Source organism: Neodiprion lecontei, chromosome 7 (assembly GCF_021901455.1).
Source record: "Neodiprion lecontei isolate iyNeoLeco1 chromosome 7, iyNeoLeco1.1, whole genome shotgun sequence".
Taxonomy (NCBI): Eukaryota; Metazoa; Arthropoda; class Insecta; order Hymenoptera; family Diprionidae; genus Neodiprion; species Neodiprion lecontei.
In genome coordinates, this window is record NC_060266.1 from 5,552,666 (window position 1) to 5,576,567 (window position 23,902).

At 37.3% G+C, this 23,902-nt stretch overlaps 2 protein-coding genes across 7 annotated transcripts in view; one reads left to right on the forward strand and one right to left on the reverse strand.

Moving 5' to 3' along the window:
- LOC107220370 overlaps window positions 1-23,902 on the reverse strand; it is a 55,294-nt gene that overhangs the window by 4,973 nt on the left and 26,419 nt on the right. For all 6 annotated transcript variants that reach the window (XM_046744936.1, XM_046744935.1, XM_015658942.2 and 3 more), the window contains 5 exons: window positions 21,392-21,549; window positions 3,369-3,525; window positions 1,618-1,914; window positions 821-1,131; window positions 415-746 (listed from right to left, as the gene is read on the reverse strand). In XM_046744936.1, the coding sequence (XP_046600892.1) occupies window positions 415-746; window positions 821-1,131; window positions 1,618-1,914; window positions 3,369-3,525; window positions 21,392-21,549 (1,255 nt within the window). The remainder of the gene's footprint in view (window positions 1-414; window positions 747-820; window positions 1,132-1,617; window positions 1,915-3,368; window positions 3,526-21,391; window positions 21,550-23,902) is intronic.
- LOC124295328 lies at window positions 9,355-13,343 on the forward strand. The gene is made up of 3 exons (XM_046744934.1): window positions 9,355-11,424; window positions 11,963-12,353; window positions 12,423-13,343. Exons 1-3 carry the CDS (start codon window positions 9,358-9,360, stop codon window positions 12,725-12,727), a joined length of 2,763 nt encoding a protein of 920 aa, XP_046600890.1. The 5' UTR covers window positions 9,355-9,357; the 3' UTR covers window positions 12,728-13,343.

Here is a 23,902-nt window from a genome sequence, read left to right on the forward strand (position 1 = left end):
ATAAATTAACCATTTTTTTTTTATGTACGGTCAAGTTTACAAAATCAAGTCTTTTCCTTGTCTCAAGTTTAGCTGAGAAATCGACGCTATTATTTCTTTCATCAGGATCCTGAAATTCAGAAGATGCCATTTGGTGGTAATAAAATCTGCGCCTAACCAACTGTGTTGAATATTTGATGATGAAAGAGATTTTTATCGCATATCTTGTGCATGACTGACTACATAGTCTCAATATTTCAAAATAAAAGTCTAACAGCTTATACGATGTCTTCTGTGCCTTGATATTTGTAAAATTTACTGAAAACTATCAGCTGATTGCCTAGTTCGACGCCATATTGCTTTATATAACCACGCATCAAAGATCTCAATCTATACCTATTCGAGATTCACTTTGTTTTTAAAACTCGAAAGTACCTTGGCTCCGCCTCGGCAACTTCGATGAGTCTCGTGGTTGGTGGATCCTTGTTGTACTCGTCATCGGTATCTTCATCTGGGTCGACGAAAACTAGCCTCGCGGCTTCTACGGGGGTGAGCACTGGAGTAGGCAATGTTAGAGCCCGAAAATTTGGCACAGAAATCGGATCACGGATCATTCCCGACGTCGAACGGGGCTCCGCCGTTTTTTGAGTTTCGGGAAGTTTTTGTCGTCGTTTAGCCAGCGCGTTGGCACTGCGGGATTTGACCATCCCTGTCGTTGGCTCGGCCACTTCGACATCGACTTGTTGAAATGGGTAGTACGAATTCATCTGGAAATGGTTTCACTTGGTTTACAATGATCTTAGGAAAGGGGGCGAAAAAATCTATGAGATTAATTACGTACATCTTTTGGGCTCTCTTCGTTGTCTTCTTGGCCGCTGAGCACGGAGTAGCTGCACTTCGCTGGGTGGCTCAACCTCGAAAGGTTTATCTGCGACAGTTTCGAGATTTCCTTGAGAAAACTGGGCCTTGTCGGGGCCTCAGACGGTGAGATCCTGTTCGACGATAGCCTGGGTCTTTGGCTTCGGAATCTAGCCTTGGGATGATCGATACACGAGCCTCGAAGTAGAAGCTCGGAAACGGCGAGAGCCACACTTTCCGCTCTTGGTTGTGGCTTCAGCCCAGGTACGCAAAGTTTCTCCCAAGTCTCAGTACCTGAAAATCATTCGATATTGTATTCGAAACTGTCCTCGTGACGTCAGAGCCTGGCTGTCGGCGCCATTTTATCACCACATAACCTAAGTTTTTTATTTTAATGAAGGAAAATCGTAATTCTTGGGGTTTCAAATTACTCATGTCACATAAATTAAGTTAACATAATCAATAATATACCCGTTCTACTATCCACACGCGAAAAAATACGCCCAACGGTCAGCTGTTAGCCTGGTTGTATTAGTTTGATTTTTTCCCACCAGATGACACATTGTAAAGTGACAATCCTAATAACAAGCTTGTTCTAAAAATTAGCTCTCTCAAAATCCGTGACCACCAATATCCTCTCTGTGTACTTCGCGTTACAATTTTGGCTCTCGATTATTTCTTGCTAGCTAACGTCTGGCTTGAACCGCTTTTTGGTGATATGCTCTTTTCTACATGTAAATCTATTTAGGTAGGAGACGATTTTTCTAAGTATATACTGACCGAAATGAAACCTCCAGAGTTCGTTGGTTGGCAACCCGCCGCTTTCACCACCGAACAGAAGCATGCAGCTGGGCAACCTGCATGCAGCGTGTCCGTGAAGAGGTCCTGGGCCAGGTTTACTTTTGAGCAAACACCACGAGGCTGTATTTACGTCCCACCGCCAACAGTCGCTTCTCTCCTGCAGATCGGTCATACCGCCATAAATGTAAACCGCGTCTTCGTGAAGCACTGCCGAATGCTTGTGCCGTGCCGCCGGGCCGCATTCGCTTGATGAGAGTAAATGCCATGATTCCGTTTCTGCGCATAGTATAATAATATTTTTTTTTTTTAAATCACATCTCATCACGTCAGACATCAGAATTGATTGTTAGACACAATCGCATGTAATTATGAATTATGTTCAAATCTCTGGTATTTTATCCAAGTAAGATTATACCGAGTTGATTCGTGGAAATTTTACGTGAGCAATTCAGCATGCAGAGGTAAATCCGCTTGCATCTATGCAATTCAGAGTACATATCACCGAAATACCCTTGCATTATGGCATCTGAGAAATGTCGATCGGTGAAATGTACCCTGAATTGCATAAATGCAGGCGGATATTGCCAATACGTATCCTGGGGTGCATAAATGCAGGCAGATATTGGTCAAATATACTCTGAATTGCATGCATGCGGACATTACTCCTCACTTAAATCACCTATGCAGCATTTCCACAAATAAATTCGATATACAATGTTATAAGATCTGACCATTGTATAGACAGCTAGATTTCAAATGCGACAATGTGTAATAATATGACGTGACCACTTTTTTTCCTATGGTATTATAATTTTTACGGAACTTCATTTTTGTTTAATACTTTGCAAAAGGCACGCTGCACTATTTAGCCATCATAAAACAATGAACCGTGCATGAACGTTACGTGTATATGTATACATAATATATATATATATATATATATATATATATATATATATATATATATATATCACTATAAACCTTTTAACGTTTATTATACATATACATATATACATATTATAATAAACGTTAAAAGGTTTATAGTGACATTTGGCACAAAGTAGACTATAAGAGAATAATATATTTCTGATCACTTGTCGCGTATAAAGTTACGCAGGACCCTCTGTAAGCATTATGAGGTGATGGGAAAAAACTCTTATATAACAGAAAATTCGTCCTGTCCGGCTTGCGGAATACACGTCGTTTCAGCCTTCACGATTTCAGCCAGAGGAATTTCATACGGACATCCCGCAGTTCAGATGTGAAATATAGTCTGTTTCAACGATGCGATTCATGCTCAATATGTCAGGTTAATGGGCCACTCAAACGTCAAACGGCTTCCGGCCCATCGACCTGTGGTTAGGAGCGGCTGAAAATTATGGAGATTCAGGGTATCCCGCAGGAGTCGCAAAACTGAAATTGTTTACAAAAAGTGAGGCCTTCTCATGCCATAAAAAGCTTTTTTCTGACAGTCCGCAAGCGTGCTCGTAATTCTTTACAGCTTCAGACAAAATATTGAAAGAAATCATAGGCGCGGAATTGAGCTGAATCATTATAAAGGTCGGCAAAAATATGACGCAACATTTTACAGCAGTATCATCGAGTGTTTTACATGTCGCTTATTCCAGCCGCGCATGAGTTTATGGACTGATATAATATTGACGCAGAGACTGATCAAGTGACATGAGTTTCATGATAAATCGATAAACATATCCTGCAGGTCAAGTTACCGAAGTGGAAGGCCCACAGCTCCGGTGAACTCCCACGAAGGTCCTGATAGCCACCGTATATCAACATCTGTCCTCGATGAACGAGGGCGGTGTGTCCTCTGCGTCCTCTCGGCACTGCGCAGCCTCTTTGTGCTCTTATTTTTCTCCAAGAGTTGTTCTGAAATGGAACAAAGAAATGAAGGACGTCAATATTTTGAGTAAATACTAACAGTAGTCGTGTTTTATTTATTTGCTTGCCTTTGTGGCTTTGTAATTAGTTGTCGTTGAGAAATTTGAGTCGATATGCGATTTAAAATAATGGAAAGTCTCGACAAATTTTTGAATTGTTCCGTAATCACCGTAACCGATTTAATATGTCAGCACGATGTATTTTTATCATTATTATGAGCTCGTTATATGTACCGCGGGCCTGAATATGGAAACAATTACATTGGCGCCTGCAGATAGGCAACCAACTGGGCATCATAATTTGATGTGTGAGATGGCAAATTGCAACTTCGGTTGCCTATCAGTAGGCGCCAAGGTGGCTTGTTCCCAAGCTTAGGCCCGCAATAAAGGGGAGAATGATCACCGTTTCATGCTTGATTTTTAAAGTTGACTTAAAGGTAATCAGCCCTGTTGGAAGACCGTTCTCATCATTGATATAATTTTTTTCTCGAATTTATTTTTTCTGTCTGATAAACTAATGATGAGCTTTCGCAATTTTCATGTTCTTCGAAGATTAAGGGGTGGGCATTCACAATGGGTATAGAAATTTTGTCAATGACGACGCGTGGCGAGGGGAAACGGGATATGATCAATAGTTGGTTAAGTAGGGCCTAGTCACTAGTGACTAGCTGATCGGACTGACAAAGGATCGCAGGATCTGCGCGAGGGGATGAAGTCATGAGGAAGTCTTTGATAAAGGGTATGAAAATCCGCCAATTCCTTTTTTCCTCATCGCCTGACACACTTGAAATATCTCTTTGTTCGATACGTACAAGTTTCTCGCTCACTATCGTTGAGGTTTTTTTTTTTAGAAAAAAAAAGTCTCTCTGTTACAAGAAGTGCGTTTGGAACTGAAAAATCGAATATCAGTTAACTAGAACAATCGCAAACGTATCTGGATATTTGTAATTGATCTGTTTCAAGGAATTCAAATCTCTTCGTCATGAAAATATAACTTGATCTATTATCCTATAATATGTATGTTTGTAAGCCGAAGAAAAATCATGGCGCCAAAAATGACGCATAAGATTTAATTCTAAGTTGATCTGAATCTTGACTATAAATGTGTAATTTGTACAAAGAGAATATTTGTCAAGCTTTTGGAAGATATTAGAATGGTATCCATTTATTGAACAAGACGTACACTTGTCTGGTGTGTATCTGCGAATCCTCAACGCATGTCATTCAACGCGTTCTGGTTCATTTACTCGAGTTACAAACTGCCTTTAAGCGGCAGAGTTAAATCCGTAAAACTTTATTGATATTTTCACAAAAGTTTGTATTCCATAAAACGAAAAGCAAATATTCCATACTCGAAGTTTGTTTTTATCTATTATCAATTCGCGATAATAATTATTTAAAGAGCCGCCTTTGTGTAAACATTTTTTCAATTACAGTTACTTTGTGAAAAACGTCGCAATCTTCGGGGCAATATTTTATTATTATTGTACGACAGATCTTCCTGGAAGGTCGTAATATTCTGAAGTATGAAAAATGTGTTCTGTTTCTGTTAGTACGTGTGCGGTATAAAAGCCTTCCCCTGGAGCGTCGCGACGGCGTCAGAGAACCCTTAATGCTCGGTGAATCGTTAAAATCACTCGAGCCCTAGATTTATCGAATTGGAAAGTTGATTGCAAATATAATCCCCGAGCACGTGTAACACGACTCACTGAAAATTTGCTCTGGCTCGTTTTAGAATGTGCATCAAAGAGCGCAATTATCATCCTGAGAAATTCAAAGGCAACAATTACTGCCACTGTTTAATAAAAAAACAAAAAAAAAATCAGAGAAACGAATCATGAAAAAAACAATTCTTTCTTACGAGATTTCGGATATGTTCTAAAAGTAAACGTGAGAATCTTATCACGTGTCAGTTTTGACGACTGATACAGTAATTCGATTATATACTGAGAACAATTTCATTTGTTATGGAAACTAGAAAAATTGAGTAAAACAGGTATCGTTAAAAAAACTGTTTGAATATTGTTGGAATTACGAAAAACGAGGTACGCGTGAACATTTTGCGCTATCGTCGATCCTTTTTTGGTAATCGCAACGCAAAATCAGTTTGTGAGGTTTACTCTACTTTTTTAGCCAAACAAGGCTTCAACGTCAATTTATTCTTGCACAAGCATTAAATTTTCGCAACGATTGCAAGAAAATCTAGCAACAGCGATCGTAATGAGAAAGAATAGCAACGGATATTAGACTTTTCGGTAACAGCTAGAAAACTAATTTTTATTTTCTACCTAGAACTATATTTCTCGATTCTAGTAAAAAATGAAAATAGCTAAGGACTGAACGATAACCGGAAGTAAAAGTTTTTCTCAGTGTAAGATTTTAACATTTCAGGACTTTGAAACTTTGTCGACCCATTTTCTGCGGCCCTCTTTTCCCGGACATTGTTGAACTTGTTTCTGAACGCATATAATAACGACACTTGTACCACAAGTTCCGTGGAGAAGTTTTTTCCTCCAACGATATTGGTTTTTTTCACTTTCCTGCACAATTTACGGCACTTTGCGATTTCAAGTATTTTACTTACAACGTACGGGTTAATTTATCACGGACGAATGATTCTTCAACTTTCCAGACAAATATTTTTCATATTTTCAACAAATATTTTTTACACAAGTTCACGTTTCTTTGCCAATTCTCTGTTATGTTTACTGCCAAACTTTTTTCAACCACATCGGATATAATATCCTGTCAACTTGTTCACGTATCACAACTTTCCGTAAAATAAGAATTCTAAGAAGTTCAATTTTCCACTTCCGGCAAAGCGTCTGTCAATTTTTCACCCTTCAGATTGTAAACATTAGTGCTGGTCGACTATTCGTAGAAATATTGCAGTGAATAAGTTTGACTTTTATTTTCTATGTCTTTAGTTATTCAACAAATTTTTAGTCCAGGTCTGTGTTTTTTCGCAACAAATGATACAAACAAGCATAATGTGCAGCTGATTGATCGATATACGAAATTAGAGAAATTTATATGTCACTGCGTTCGATTTCGTTTGTCGATTGATTCGACGGTCGCGCTTGTTTGAGTGAATTCTTTCAATATCCTGCAGATTAAGGCGTTCCTTCAAAAAAGCTTGTCGAGCTGTCCTGCATTTGCTCTGCAGGCGTTCTGCGCCTCGAGAGATATTCGAGTTGGTTCTTTTGATGTGTAGTCGAGGGGTTTATCACTCATGTAATAGTTGGGACAGCTGCAAATGTAATGTCCATGCAATGGTATGTAATCTCAGTACAATACCATGAAATATTCGTGTAATATCATGCAATAGTAGTGTAACGCCGTGTAATACTGTGCGATAGTTATGTAATACCCTGTAATAGTCATGCAATATCATGCAAATACCATGTAATAGTCGTGTAATATTATGTAATGGTGGTTGCAATAGTCATGAAATACCATGAAATACCTGTGTAATACAGCATGTAATAGTCATGTAATACCTGCGCGCGCAGTACCAAGCGCATGCGCTTTACAGTGTTTACCGGATTCGTGACATAACCTTGAAATTCGTATTGGCAACTGTTTGTATAACCTATGGACCGTTATTTCTCGACTTGATTGTGTGAGTCTGCCGGCTACAACACGTGAATGACGGAAAGGTACGTACTTAATTTAATCTGTCGCTTAGATCTGGCAAATATTCAATTATTTCTTGCTGACCTGTACAAAAGTTACAGGCAATTGAATTTCAGCGGTTTTTGTTATATAAATATAAGTAAATATACCTTAGCATGGGTGACGTGATATTGTTGTAATTTCCGATCCGTTGTATTGCTTCTAAGTTTGCGTCAATCCAAGAGAAAAGAAAGAATATGACCTAATTTTTTTACCACCTACCAATTTATGAAATGAAAAATAAAAGAAAAATCCTAACTGTCGCATAGTGCAGGACAGAATCATCTACAAGTGCTCAAAAATTGTGACACACTATCAATTATTTCAATTAAATTCCAAATAGATTCAATAATTATGCGTTTTTCAATTGACTTCATGAAAACATACGATTTCGTTGAAAGTTCTAAGAAATCAGATCTCTATCAGTTTGTCCTGGTTCCTTACTCATTGTTCATTCCAGAAGTGTCACAAATTGTACTATATTTTGGAATCAATCACTCTAGTTGACATTCACAATGTCAGCAGGTAACTGTGATGTTTGATCTAAAACTAGCTTGGAGTTAGGCATGGAGGAATCAGCGAGCAAGGCAGAAAAGGAGAGTATGGCGAAGACCATCGCTGGAAATGTTAAAGAACAAAAGTTTTGGGTCGTAATTAGGAAGGAACTTGGAGTTGATCCACCGTTGTACCTGAAGCATCTCCTCACCTGTCTGGGTTTCGATTCAGCGGCCGCTCTGAAAAACCTTTCAAGCGAAGCCTTTCTAGAAATGGAGAAATTTGCCCAAACTGACATGCTGGGATTGTTAGGCGAAGATGGTTACACAAAATCAGACTTCTTCGGTATCTACAGTAATACACCTGAACAATTCCGCATACTACGAGGACATAGGTTTTGCCTCTTCGAAATTCAGAAGTATATTATAGAAAAGGGGTTGAACCATTTTGCTACGGCCGAACAGGATATTAATGAAAAATTAACTAACATCAAAGCAAAAAAAGAAACCAAGGAAACGCTAAAAGCTGTATCGGGAAAAAAATCAGATCCACAGTCACGAAAATCACAGGACTTATTGAGTGAAGAAGATCAATTATACATGCTCATTAAAAATTGGTTTTCTAAGCAACCAGATGGTGAAGAAACCTTCAAAGATTATTTAGAAAGCCCTAAAAATCGGTATATAGAGGTATCTGTCAAAGAAGACGTTGACGAAGAAATTACCTATTCGGGGAAAATATCGTGTTGCCTGTGTAAAACTAAAATTACCGCGCATAAAGCCGAATACGGGAAATCAGTACCGAGGAAAACTCGTTGGGTATGTCAAAATTTTATGAAGCACGTAAAGGAAAAACATTTGACTTTGAACCCTGTGGAAAATTCGAAGGAAAATTTATTTCCTCGCAAGCATAACAATAGCAATAAAATTGATACAAAATCGGGTCAGGCGGAAAAAAATACAGCAAATGTTCTCAAAAACGTCGTCGCTAACACTACAGCTTTTACTTCTAGTTGTAAAAAGGTTCAACCCGAGGTTCAACCACTTATTACGGATGTATTCGATAAAGGCACCAATGACAATGATAACTGGAATACAAATGCTAGTTTGAGCGACAGTATCGCAAACAAGAACCAGAAGCTCGGCCAAAATTTACCAAGAATTATCGAAGACGTGAAATTAGTCACACCCGTTGAAATAAGAAGGGATATTATTAAAATTGAAAAAAGCAGGGGAAAAAGGCATATTACTAGAGAAATTGAGAGTGATGACGAAACGGAAGCGAAACCTACTAAACGGTCGAAAAATCGAATTGAAAGCGATGAAGAACTCGAAGTATCTGCACGTGACAAGCCAAATGATGAATCGGATGTTAGATCACAAGCTGTGATAGTTGAAAGTACAAATGATGAGTTACAGGGGGAATTCAACCTCGGAATAATGTAAAAGGGGTTCTTTGTTCCGAGAAAATTCTATCAACCCCATTGACTAGTAATACCAAAAATACTAAGACTATAGATACAAAAAGTTCCGACTGTGAAAAAAAAATTAAAAAAGATCTAAGAACTAGAAGTGACAAATCCTACCGACAAAGAGTGAAGAGTATTACTACAGAGAGAACGATTCCATATTATTTTCCAACATTGAACGAAATGGAATTGCTGTTGAAATATAATGCAGAATTAAAGGATTGCGTGAAAAATTTATTAGCACAATCGGCATCGAAAAAATTAACGAAGTCTTGTCCAACAGTCAATGAAAACAGTAAAAGTAACTTGTTAGTACGAAAATTGATGAGAATTTCTGACAAACAAAGTCAGGCCGAATCTTGCGGGAACAGATACGATTGCACAGTGAAAAAGTTTGCATCGTATATTTTCATGATTGGTGGAAGATTGTCGTACGAAACGTTATGCGCGAACTTGCCTCTACCATCCCCCTCATCTGTCAGTCGGTATTTGTTAGAAAACGGACCAGACATCATTGAAGGGCAGCTTCGATTGCAGGAATTGAAAAATTACTTAATCAAGGCCGACCTGCCTCTAGTCATATGGGTAAGCGAAGATGCGACGCGTATTACTGGCACCGTGCAATATGACCCAAAAACTAACCAATTAATTGGGTTGGTATTACCAACAGATAAAAATGGAATGCCTAAGTGCAAATCTTTCATGGCAACGTCACCAAAAGTAATGGAAGAAACGATGCAAAATATTCCAATTGCTTCTTTGGCGTACACAATTATGGCACAGCCTTTACAAAAAAATGCGGCGTCATTTTGTCTGTGCATATTTGGAACCGACAATAAATTCACAGCCGAACACGTGCTTAACAGATTCCAATTTATTTACGAACAATGTCAGCAATTCGGAATAAGAGTATTAGGATTTTCTTCGGATGGTGATCCAAGATTGTTAAAAGCGATGAGGATTGAAAGCCAAATAGGTATTTCGAATCTTGATTTACTCTTTGGTAAAGAAAATTGGACATGGTTCAACAGTGAATTTTGCAGTGAGTACTTTGTTTGCCAGGATACTGTACACATTGGTACAAAGCTAAGAAATCGCTTCATCAAAAACTCAATTGTTCTGCCGATGGGAAACAATATAGCGACTGTTAGTCACCTGAAACTATTGATACAGTCACAATCTAAAGACAAACACCAGATAACTTATTCTGACTTGGACCCAAAGGATAAAATGAATTTCCCTTCTGTTCAAAAAATATGTCAAGAAAATGTCAGAAAATTACTCAATGATACAGTACCTGGCAGCGAAGGAACATGTCAGTATTTGAAAATACTACATAACACCGTAGTTTCATACATCGATTCTGAATTAACGCCGTTGGAAAGAATATTTAGCATCTGGTATTCTGTGTTTTGTTTAAGGATGTGGCGTGCATGGATTTCGGCAAATGACAGTTACACTTTGGGCAAAAATTTTATAACTTCCAACTGTTACACATGCATTGAAATAAATGCTCATACGCTTATTGACGTCATCATACGCCTGAGAGATTCGGACCAACCAGAACTCTTCCTGCCATCTTTATATAGTAGTCAACCATGTGAAAGCTTTTTCCGACAAGTCCGTTCAATGTCATCCACGTACTCGACTATTGTCAACTGCAGCATGATGGACATCATTCATCGTCTCAATAGAATTCAAGTACAAAATGAAATCATCATCGAAGAGTCAGAAAATATTATATTTCCAAGATTTAGGGAGAGAAAAAGTGTAATCAATGTCAACACATATCCACTACCTTCTAATCAAGAAATACAGAAAACCGTTGAAGACGCGAAATGTCGAGCTATTGAAGATCTCGGGAACCTTGGTATATTTTTCAACAATATCTTATGTACACTGCCTTTTTCTGCAAAGTCTATTCAACTAGACTCAGACGACGAATCTGACAGCGAAGAAATCAGCGAGGAAACGGAGAGCGCAAATGAAGACACTATATCTGCAGAACTTGAACATGATATGATTACGTTGCAGTCTGTAACAGGAACTTTGGAACTCAAAAATTACTCCACCCAAACAGTTCAACTAAATGAAACGAGTCCATTTGCAGTCGTGCGTGATTCGTCGCAAGCCGAATACGTCGTTAGAAAATCGTCCATTTGTTGGCTGCTTAATAAAACCAAGCACCGTTTAAGTAGCGACAGACTTCAGAGAGTACGAGAAATCGAACTGCCGCATTTGTCCAAGAAGGTACTTATTAGCTTGATATTAACTCTTCCTAAATAAGTAATGAATATCTTTCCTTATGACCCAGACTCATTAAAATACTGCGGAAAATGTCCTACCTACACCTAGAAAAAAAATATAATGCAGCATTATTCTATGGTAAATGTATAACCCCAACGAATAGAGTTGTATAATTTATGCGGCAATTGGTTGAGATTCTAAATTTTTAGGAGGTTGAAGTTCGTAACGTTAACGAGACGATACAATTTGAAGAAAATCGCCATTTTGCAACTTTAGAATTTTTTAGAAATGCAGTAATCAATAAATAGTGGCTTGAATCAAGCAAAGTCAACCCACATCAGAACTACAGCCTCTGTAAAGCAATTACGAAGTTGAAAAACATAGTTTTTTTTCAAATAATGTGTCGTTACGTTAACGTTACGAACTTCAACCTCATAAATTTTTTAGATTCCATCATTGGCACATCCTGTCGTTGTGATGACTACAAAAAGTGTTAATTTTCAACTTCTTGGTTCTCCGTATAATGTTATTGTTTTTCTAGGAATCAGCTACTAGATCAAATACTGTCGAAGAGAATCCGGAAATAAGTATAGGGACATGGATGCTTTTTAGAGAAGACACTGAGGCAGAAACGAAATACAGAGTAGGCCTTGTTCTTGGATTCGTCTATCTAACTGGAAAAACAGACCCACAAAGAGAATACTCCAGATTAAGCGCTGACGTCAATAATGAAAGTATTGGCGTACTATGTACCTGGTATAGATTAATAAGTTCTAGTCTCCGTCCGGCACCAGTGGGGTCACATGATTACAAATGCATTTCTGGATATATGCGAACTTTACCAACACCACAGATAGTTGATGGGCATATTTTTTATTCGGATTTAGTTTTGAAACTAATCCTCGAGATTATTCCTACAACTTCACTCCAAGGTAATACTGCTGTGAAAAAATTTCATTTGAAATCATTGCACGTCTGGTTACAACGTTTTGAATTTTCAGGTAAAGATGCAAATATCGGAAATTTTGTGCTGATCGAATTTCTCACCAAAAAAACCAAAAAATACTACATCGGCGTTGTTAAAAGTATCCAATCAAGAGACAGAGATTGCGAGGAAGATTATGAAGTCAAATTCATGCGAAAAGTGACGAATTCGTCGAGCTCCATATTCGTTTTTCCAGATGTGGACGATACAAGTTATGTAACAGGAGATCAAATAAAGCTAATTCTGAGCAACCCGAAAATTGACCGAAGACGTCATCATGTATTCAGTGATTCTGATTTGTTAGAGTACGCTGTGATTTAAAAGTTAATTGAAGATCGTCTCAATTGCTAAAAAATATATATAATTATGTATCGTTAACCTCTCCAGAGTACTATTAGCATAAATATACAGAGAATATTATTATAATATATAAATTATGGTTGCGTTGAATTATTCTTTACTATATTTAAAGGTTGATTTGCAAATTTTATTATGAAATTTAGAGGGTAAAAGAGGTTATAAAAAAATAGTTGCAATAAACTATTTAATGTAATTCAAGCAAGACTTCAGGGATGCAATTAATGACAGTGAGACAAAAACCATTGTTAATAGGTATACTGAGAAATACTCATCTTACAGTAATATAATGTGTATCTATATAAATATATAATAGTCATGTAATAGTCTTGTAATAGTTGTATAATTAGTATGCAATAGTCATGCAATGGTCATGTAATTCATGTAATACTATGTGTAATACATATGCAATACGTATGTAATACTTGTGCACTATCTGTGGAATACGTGCAATACTTATGGGATACTTATGCAATACATGCAATACTATTGTAATCCCTATGCCATACATGTAATACCAGTGTAATAACTATGTAATATGTGAAATACATATGCAATGGTGTCATACTTGGGACAGTCATTATGAGAGTGGTAAGCCCCTCGTGTGTAGTGGCAATCATAGAGCTTTTACCCTCGAGGGTAAGAAGACTGCAGCCAGTTGGGGGTGGAGGACAGTGACGAAAGTAATTACGTAAGGTAGTGTCGTCCAAGCATATAGTCACACTATTCAATCACTCGATACATTGGAGTTTACAGACCCGAGCATCTCCTTAGAAATTTAAGGGTGAAAATGTCTGAAAACTTTGAATTAGAAGTTAGGAAAAAAAAGTGACGAAATAAAACTGTGTAAATAATTTCAGGGAAAATGATTGGCGCCAATGATTGACTTTCACAAATGACTTAAAATACCGTTCATACTATTTGACAAAAATGGATCTAAGCAAATTTGAATTACACAAGCTGTAAGATTAATTATATCAAAGATACGAGAAAAGATTATTCAATGGAAACGTAGAAAGTTAAAATAAATTTGTTCAATTACGTTACGACAGATTTTCGTCAATTGGAATACAGTTTACACGTTATTAACTGTACATAATACCGTCATGAAAAATTTATCGAATGTTTTTTTAGATGATCTCTCGTAATCTGATTATCTAGTAAATGTGCTCGTAAACATTAAAGTTGGACTGAAAACACAAGAGTTTAAACATTCTTATCGTTCTAATTGGAATCTTCGACAACGCAATACTATAAAATTTTTACGATTCTTATGTACGCCAGTAAGAATTATTTTTTCTGTTACTGTAAAATTGTGCACAGATTTTTTTTTCCAAGTACATGACTAACTAGTAGATATTTAACATGTACTTTCACATGAAAAACGACACGTGAAGTGTGCTCGACTTGAATTTTGAAGCAAGTAAGTTTGAGAGAACTGCATTCGTAATTAGTGCTGAATTTTTTGAAACGCCTGGTACTTGAAGAGGAGGGAAATCATGTAAAGGAGGGGGTTCACAGAACGGAGCCGGCAAAACGGGGAACCCCCCGCCCCTTGTAACTACTCTCACTTTTTCATCAGTTCAGTGATTAAAAACAAATGAACGAACGGTCGCCATAGCAACACGATAAAGTAGAAGCCAACCCTGCAAAGGGCTGAAATTATGGGGATAAAATCCACGTTCGAAGCAGTATATTTAAATGTCGTAAGGAGATGAGATGTTATCTAAATTTTTAAAAGTCACGTAAAATAAATCGTTCGTAGATTTTGTAATTCTTCGATTTTGATATTAAATATTTCAATTTTTTTTTTTTTTTTTTGCTTTCAAACTTATTTTGAACTGTGGCTAATATCTTGTATAACATATTTTTACAAAGGATTTCCTCGTGGCAATGAGCAAACATTTTTAAATTCATGTCAGATCAGAAGTTGAAATCTTAATCTCAAAATCAAACTTCGAAAGATGTCTTTCATTGTTTGAAAAATCCGGTCCTTTAATTGTGAGAAAGTTGGCAAGGTTGATCATTTATTTCGCGAATTATTTATCAATCAATTGGTGTAATAATTAATCATAATTAATGTTTTCTCTCAAAATAGAAAACTGAAAAATAAATGAAAATTCAGTGAATTTATAGAAAATAGTCTTTCGAATAAAGTGAACCATCGTATGAGAATGTAATCGAACGAGTTGACTTACAGATTTTTTACCGTTTCTAAATGATTTGAAATAAAGCATCTATATTTATAAGCGTTTATTTATAATTCACGTGATATTATGTTATTGTATTTTCAAAGAGACGTAATAATTCATTTAATGCTTGACGTGCGATTATTTCCTATTAAAATTAATAAAAATAGGTAAAAATTTTTGGTTCACCGATTTCTATAGTCGTGATTTTCGAAGTGACGTCTTCAGGAAGGAAGCATAACACAATCACAGTTTCGTGATTTCCTATACAGCGATAAAAGTATCGATAAAACAATACATTATATACTATAGTGTTAGATGATTATTTCCGACCTTCGGATTGACGAGTAAAGAGAGAAAAACGAGCGGAACGTATATTTGTAGGGAATTGAACGCTCTGGAAAAAAAAGTCTCTTATCATTGTATAATAGATCTACTCTATTAAAAGTTATTTGAGATCCTTTGTCGACATTTGACCTTGAATAACTTTTGAAAGAGTAGATTTATCACAAAATGATATGAGACCTTTTTTGTAGAGCGTTGAATTGAGTATTTGAATGAAATTGTTTTTTTTTCATTTTTAGGGGTGCATAATGCAGTGCAAGCCAAAATAATGATGATGTATTTTTTGTTTTTAGTCAAAAATGATAATTTTTCATGTTATAGGTGATTGAATTTCACTGATTTTAATATATATGGAGATATAGCTTAACACGGGTGACGTCAAAATTTTAGAGTTTTCAATCTGTTATATTAATGATTAATGGCAATTTTGATTCGATCGAAAAAATAAAAAAATACGTCCAAAATATTTTTTTCCAATCTACAAGAATATGAAATAAAAAAATTTCACTCGAATACTCAATTCCCTACAAATATACGTTCTAGTCTGATCGGTAAACTAATGTGTAGTAGATGGGTTACAAAATTCCAAAGTTTAAAACAAAAAATAAATATTTTCCCATATTATTCAAATGGAAAATAGAAAATCGCGATGATGTACCTCTAGATATTAATATTATTCTTTTTTCGTAATTTCGAACGATATTTTGGACTTGAATTTTGCAATAAAAAATAGTCCATTCATTTTTTTATACAGTCCAATATGTACGGTATGCAAAAAGCTTACGGGGGAGAGATACGAAGTTTTAAAGGCACGGGGGGCGAGAGCAGAGAGATAGAGAGAAAAATGAGAAGAATCCCTCCATGGATGAGAAATATGTAGCTGCTGCTGCAATATCGCAGCACGCGTATACTCGAGAAGTTTACCCTCCTGGGGCATGTCGTCTCGAACCATTTTCTCGCTGACTTCCTCACCTTTTCCCTTCGAACCGAGACCAGCTGTAATATTCAACGACGTGTGTTGTACATGTAATACCGTACGCAAGGAGTATAAGACATAAAAGGAAGTCGAGTATTCAACCTTTCGTACATACATACATACCGGAGCAAAGAAATTTCTACAACGATTCTTTCGGTCCCTTTCTTTGTTTCTGATTTTGGATACGTGCTATTTCGTTGGACAAAGCGTTGAAACTGTGTGAAAAGTTATTTCGCGTTCGCATAATTTTTTAACAAAGTTGAAATATTGCAAGGAATTTGAAAAGAAGAGAAGAGAAAATTATGAGAACGTCTTAGGTACACGTTGTCGTAATCATTCGTCGAGAAAAGTATTAGTCGATTCTGTACTTTTATTTTACAGCCTGAATAAACTTGACCAATTACATACTATTATACACACTTGAATTATAATATCTTCTGTAAATTTTTCAACCGTAGAATATCTTCTTGTTCCATATTTTTCTGAGTTTAACCCTCTGTGTCACACGTTATTTTGCTGGGTCAATTTTTATAACAAGATAGTATTCCAGGTTTTTGGACTCGCTGATTACGAATTTGAAATCGGATTTCAGAAATTCAAGCTTGCGGATCCAATACGGCGGACGAAATTTGAAATTTGATCGAATCTAGTCGAAAAACTCTGTGCAAGGCTTTTTGGGGGTCGCTGATTACGAATCTGATATAAAATTTTTCAATATTCAAGATGGTACATTCAATATGGCGGATAAAAATTTCAAATCTAATCAAATACGGTCAAAAACCGTATGCAGAATTTTCAGAATCCGATTTCAGATCCGTAATCAGCGAGCTGAAAAACTTAAAATTTATCTAAAACATTTATACGTGTAACTTTCTCGAAAACGAATTATTCCGTTAAATTTTCACCACTTTTTTCAATCAATTTGTTTCTAAAACTAATAATTTACATTATATCGCAATAATTACTCACGAGTATCGAAAACCTGTTAGTATACTATCAGAAGTAGCAAAAAAGTGCAAAGAAATATGTTGAAAAATTCTCTAAATATACAAAAAAATGGATATAAAATAGGTGTCAAGAATACTTACCACTATGACTCAAAGGCTTAAACTGATTCTGACGCGCGGTAATTATTAGTCAAGTTTTTTTGCACCGAGTAACTATACGCATGTAGCATGTAACTGTGCACGTGTAATGTGCCCATATACTCAAGAAATCCCCAGGGACATTAGGCTAGAAGGAGATGGCCGTTAGCACCAGATGTTGCCAAAAACGACCCTCCGTCTAGATTGCCATTTACGCGAGGGATAATCGTTGTAAATCTTGAGTAAAATTGAAACGTCATCGCCTCGAGCAAACGATTCTGATCTTTACCGCAGATGGTCGATAGAAACAAGCCTAGAATTCTCCATCAATCAATTAATAATAATTTATCGATACAAGTATATATTATAATATATAATATATTCCCTTCTTTCTTTACCACAGCATTATAGTTTAGTTATTTCGGGAGATTTCAAGTTAAACATCGTTCATCGTTCCATAAACATATTTCAAACAAGGGAAAACACTTCCCATTCGTTTCAATTCACTTACAAGCATGTGGCCCGAATCTATTTTCACATTACCGCCGTTATCCTATCAGCAGATCAAATTTCCGTCTGAGATACACACGAAGATGAAGGAGGCGCACGCGATCGAGCAACATAAGAGAAGACAAAAAAAAAAAAATCTCTAGTCATCGTCACGCGACTATCATCGATGCTGTTTAATTTCCTGTAACGATTAAGCCTCGAGTCATGGTTCGATCAATAATTGCCGCATGGTCAAAAGTTTTCAAGGTCTGGAGAAGAGGCTGGAAGTCGAGGAATAATAAGCAGGAGAATCCGCGTGCCGATTAGAAGACAGTGTGAGTTTTTGCTTCCTACCCTGTTTAGGGTGGAACGATTTGTTTCGCACCATGGTACCTAAAAGTGGCAGCATCTGTCAGGGTCTCAAGGATCATCCCCGAGGGGAATTTGTCTTCGTCTATTATTTTCCAACTTGGGAACGAACGGGAAAACTCGATTACTAGCCAAGACATCATCGTGACATCCATCTGATCTCGCTGAAGAGGTGACGTTATACACGGATACATAGCGCATGTAGTGCACCCTAACCGCTATTGCATCAATATGTTCAGAGTGCTCCCCGCTTGCTGGATGTCCTCCACCCCGGGCTGTCTGGAACCCTCCGTCACTCAAGTTCTGGACGCTGATTGGACAGGGTTGTGTAAAACTTGTTACCGATGACGTTGCTATTGATTTAGCGGTTTTCTCGGGGTGCTAGAACAGCCGAAATTATCTGGACCTGCCCTACTCGTCCCTGTCTGGGAGAGGAAACACACCCGTTTTAATGTTCCATACCTCGACTATGACAGAGTCGATATTTAACGCCTACATTTGACCCTACCAAGGCTCGTATAAAACCATAATTTTTATAAGTTTCAATAAGATTTGGAAATTGGTTACTGCATTCCAACTTATTTATCCAACGTTCTTACAAATACAAAAGCCCCTTTAATGAGAGGACCTTCAAGTTGATATGAATACAGTTATGGAGGGTTAAAGGAGGTTCTAAACAGACCCTACTTTGAACCTAAACTTGGTAAATCGGGAGATTTCGAAGATTTTCAGCGTCAAAGGAGGGTCTAATATTGCATTGAAATAGAATCTCTTCTTAGGATTTGAAATAGGCGCTAAATTTATAAATTAAACTTGGTTGTTCAGCTGTTCTGAATCACGCAGTGCCGATGACATCAAAGCACTTTGAAACCTAGGAGCAAAATGAATGTCTAATCCGAATTCGATATTTAGAATATACGTAGGTACCGTAAGAAAGATACCTCGTACCCATCTCCAATTTAGATGGTCTGTCTATTAGTCACTATACTCTTCGCCGTGTTCTTATGGGTATGCAATGTCACGTCTTGTGACAAAAACTAGAATAGTTCATCTTTTGACACCTCGAAGAATAATGGTCTCAGATGTGCGACACTTTGCAGGGGGGAGTTGCGACGACAATGGGGGCAATTGATTACCTGCCAAAAGCCAGGGCAATACTCTTTGCAGGATCGAAGGGATGGTCCGGTAACGTGTCGACATCCTCTTTTCTTCTATGCTTTCGATAAACGAGTAATCGAATCATGGACTGAAATTTGTACGCCTCAGAATTACCGTTCGTCCGATGTTATTCGATCATAATATGACGGTCGGAATAAATTTCTTACCATAATCAAGATTTACTTAAAGTCTGTAATAAAATCACTCAGACTTGACAGGCGAATGTCGAGCAACGTCCCTTTCGCCAACGAAAATATGAAGTAAAAAAGTTTCAGGTTCAGGATAATTTTTAACGGGTGAATCCTCTGAATCTCTCTGAATTCCTTTTGCCAATTTTTCATTTTCGGTTCTAGGTCTGATTACCTTTGGGTGGAAAACAAACGGTCATTCGACGAAGTCGACCGGAAACAAGGTGCACTATTTTCACAATCAGTGAAGCAATTAATGGAGTGAAAAAAAAGATCTCTCATCTCAAACTTAGATTTTCTATAAAAAGAATCAATCACGAACTCGGATCATCGAATAAAGCTTTGTTGAACGTGTGTCTAATTTTCCAATTCGAAATCCGTTGGGTACAAGACTTTGTTTTCATTATTGTTGACACCTTTTTTTTATACATCCTGATATGCTACCAACAAGAATTACTCACTTTATATTAAAGACAGCCATCCCAAAGAAAAGAAATAAAATTCGATACCTCCCCGTTGTTGAAATTGAAGGTCTAAATATTACAACAGTTTCAGGGGTGGATGGAAATGCAGACAGCATGAGTTACGGAAGGTGTTAAAAGAACCCCCCTTAATAAGGAGGGAAGATCTTCTCCCCGCTATCAATATTGCATAATGACAACCTTCCCTCCCTTCAGGCTTCTCGACATGAGACTCGATCCAAAAAAAACGGGCAGCCATTTTCTGCTTATCATATATCATATGCTTATAAAATTTTAAACGATCACCCGTTAGTTTCGACATTCGGTAATTGCATTGATTATTAAAATCGTATCATCGCATAAGGGAAATTGATTACCAATGTTGATAAAAAGAAAAAGTGTAGACATTTTGTGATTTCTATTTCACTCTAATTTTCCCCCTTTTTTTTCTGCTGCCTACAGCATTCCCGTTATATTTATTTTTATTTTCAGCTGTAACTCTGGAAATTCGAGACACGTCTTCACGGAGCAAGCGGCTCCCCCATCGTCTGGATAGGAGGTAATTATCTCGAACGCCCCAGAGTCCAGTCGTAAATGCGTCGCGAAATTTATTTCTCCGTGAGGTGAATACCGGCCAATTTTTATACCGGTAGGGCTTCTTTTTCAGGCTTCATTCGGCGCCGCTTTCATTCTACCAAATAATTAATCTTACGAAGAATTGAAAGAATTCTATTGGAAACCTCAATGCGGGCGTGGTTGGGTGAACAACAGCTGACCATTTTAACCAAATGTAACAACAAATACCAACGTAGTTTATTGCGATCCTTAATTAGAAGACATCGTTTGGCGGCAGTGATTTTTTTAGCACAAATCAGCTAGATCGTATTTGATTATAAAACCATTTTTTGGCACATATTTTTTACTCTTCTCTGACTCAACGTCGAAATAATGAATATTCAAAAGCTTGCACGATATTTTCTACGCGTTGGCATTTGTTATATTGGCCTGAAGAGATCAGCTGATCGCCCGTGCAGACGCCATGTTGCTCTAAGCACTAGTTAAACGAACATGGCGTCGACGCAGGCAATCAGCTGATCGTTTTACGCAAATTTTTCAAATAAAAAAGGACAGAAGATGTTGTGCAAGCCGTTGGACCTCCATTTTGTGACGTTGAGTCGATGTAGAGTAAAACGTGCAAGGTAAGACCATTTTCATAATTAAATGCGACCCAGCTGTGGTGATTTTTGTTTAAAAGAAATTCAGCGCATCACAAAATGGCGTCTTATGAAATCAAGAATCCCAACAGCATTGGGGCATCTTTATTCTGTAACGTTGCATTCACAAATACGTGAAATTATAGCTTCTTACCTTGACATTGTAAACCCAAAGCGGCGTTTCTGTGCCAGCTGAGAATCCAAGCTCCCCACCGAAAACGTAGAGACAATCCTTGTAAGCGACTGCACTGTGTTCTTGCAAGGCGGATGGCCTTTCACCTCCAGGATGCAGCTCCTCCCATCTGCTTTCAGCTGCAATCATGATAAAAACAATGTTAACTCCAGCAATTATCACCCACAAGGATGCAAAATGATCAACGAAGTGTGATAAATCTTCTTTCTTTGTTTCTTAAAGCCGTATTTCGGTCTAACTAATACGTATCAGCGTCAAAAACTGGTACCATTGAGTGTGAAGTAGTACGTCATCATTGAAAGCTTCCGAAAATCTGAAGTCAAATCCAAGGATTTTAATCTTCACGATGCAGATATAAATACCCACATAAAAACACAAGGATAAACTATATAACAACTCCTTAAAAACCAGGAAGATAAAAAAAAAGCGTGAGTGTAAGTTCTTTCGTCGGTGTGTATTTCTTTTTAGTAAAAAAATACGCCGACGGCTAGACTCGGGATTTAAAAAGAAGAAAAGGAAGGAAAGGTACAAAATGGAACCATTAGTGTCGAGACGTTGTATGCCTTGAAAGAAGGCAGTCTCGGCGCATTGCGCACTTTCAACTTTTCTTCTTCAGGACGAAAAGACTGTGGTCGAAGGGCAGAGGCAAAAACGGTCGATTAAATTTCGCGGGACGAAAAGGTCTCTGAGGATGTAATTGGGAAACTTGTTTCACCCTGCCGACAGAAATTCCATGAATTTCTGCGCAGTTTCCTCGGTGGAAAGACGAAAACAAGAATCTTGTTTCGGGCTCCCTTGACGATTCTTAAGTGAAGCTTTTCGAGCTTTTTTAATTCAAAGTTCGCAAGAAATGCGCGATGCAATCTTCCAGAGCTTACGCGGAGACGGCTTCTTTACTTTTAATTTCACCGATCATTCCATGACGTTGCAATGACTCTCGGACAACGGTGGCATTGTTTTACGAACAAGGAGATTGATACGGCACGTACTGTTTGATGCAATCAATCTTGGCCATCTCTAGGAGAGCCCAACGACTAGAGTAGGCAGTGGCGTGTTATAAACTCGGACGGAAGTTCCTCTTTGTTCTAAAAGCACGCGTCCCAGTGCCGAGTAACTCTTTCGTGAGTTCCTCTTGACCTGCTGAGTTTGCTTGAAAAAAAAAAAAGAAAAAAGAAAATAAAAGAACTACTTTACCCACAGGCGGTACATATCCGGCATTGCCTAGTTCTGATTTCTAATTAATTACACTATAATTACAAATTACATATTCAATTTGTAATTTACATTTTACTATTGAAATGTAAATTACAATTGACGTTTGTATTTTGCGATAAGAAAATGAAACAAAATATAAATGTAACTTGGACGAAGGAAAAAATGCAAATTACATTCGCATTTTGTAATTCGTATGGTGAATTGTAATGGAATAATATACCAACCGAATTTGTAAATAGTATTTGATTTCGTTTTATTTACAATCCGTGTAAGTGATATTTATGTATGATCGATTCGGTAAAAATTTATTGTAATACAATTGTAATTTTTCTCATCAATGCCGAGCAGTGTCTCTTGCCTGGGACAATCAGACGCCGTTTTCACAACATCGAGACGGAAAACCGCGAGGCAAATTACCGATGGACAAATTTCGACGATTTCTTCTGTCGGATTCAGCCGACCGGCAAAAAATACCAAGCGTTAAATATAACAATCCTCGAGGCTCGAGGGTCCGGATTCTGTGGATCCTGAGTTCTTTGTGCCGAGCTACACCCTCCGCTCTCACTGCATCGACAGATTCCCCCAAGCGCGCGGTTCAAGGACCTCTCGCTCCTCAGGGAACCACGTTTTATTAAAGTTAAGGGCAGATTCAAATTGCATGAACTCGTCGTGGTCAATATTTAGAAGAGACCTTAGGCGTTCGAGCTTGCGAGGGGGCGCAAAGCACATCCCCAGCTACACTTATATTGCCCCATATTTCTTCCCGTATTAGCATATCTAAGTCGTTGGCATACTTTTCTTATATTTCAAACTCTAATTGAATTTTTCACGGCGTATTTCGCTCGTCCGATGCAACATATTCACTCTGCCGTTACCGAAAAACATGTGTTAATGTTTGCTTTCTACATGGTGTTTTCAAGCAAACACCGCAGTGTATTGGTTTGTCTACCGCTGAGGGAAACAAATATTGGTAAAACAGAGCTACCGAGTCAGTATCAAGTCATGTAATCACTTTAAGATAAGATAAAAATCGGAAAAAATCAACCACGATAAAGACGATGAGAAAATTAAATATGAATAATAACAACGCCCAAGTTATCGATAAATTGTTTTTAAATAAAACATTGTTCAACACATTTATAGGGTGGTTTCTTTTTTTTATTTTTTTTTTTTTTTTATGTCATGTAAAATGATTTCGTTGATTTTTCTGAATACAGATGAATTTTTAAAGAATGTTCTCACTGTTTTGAAATGTAT

Coding starts and splice junctions, on each gene's coding strand:
- LOC124295328 (XM_046744934.1), top strand. CDS start 9,358: ATGGAATTGCTGTTGAAATATAATGCAGAATTAAAGGATTGCGTGAAA. Junction 11,425..11,962: donor TGCCGCATTTGTCCAAGAAG/GTACTTATTAGC, acceptor TTGTTTTTCTAG/GAATCAGCTACTAGATCAAA. Junction 12,354..12,422: donor TCCTACAACTTCACTCCAAG/GTAATACTGCTG, acceptor TTGAATTTTCAG/GTAAAGATGCAAATATCGGA.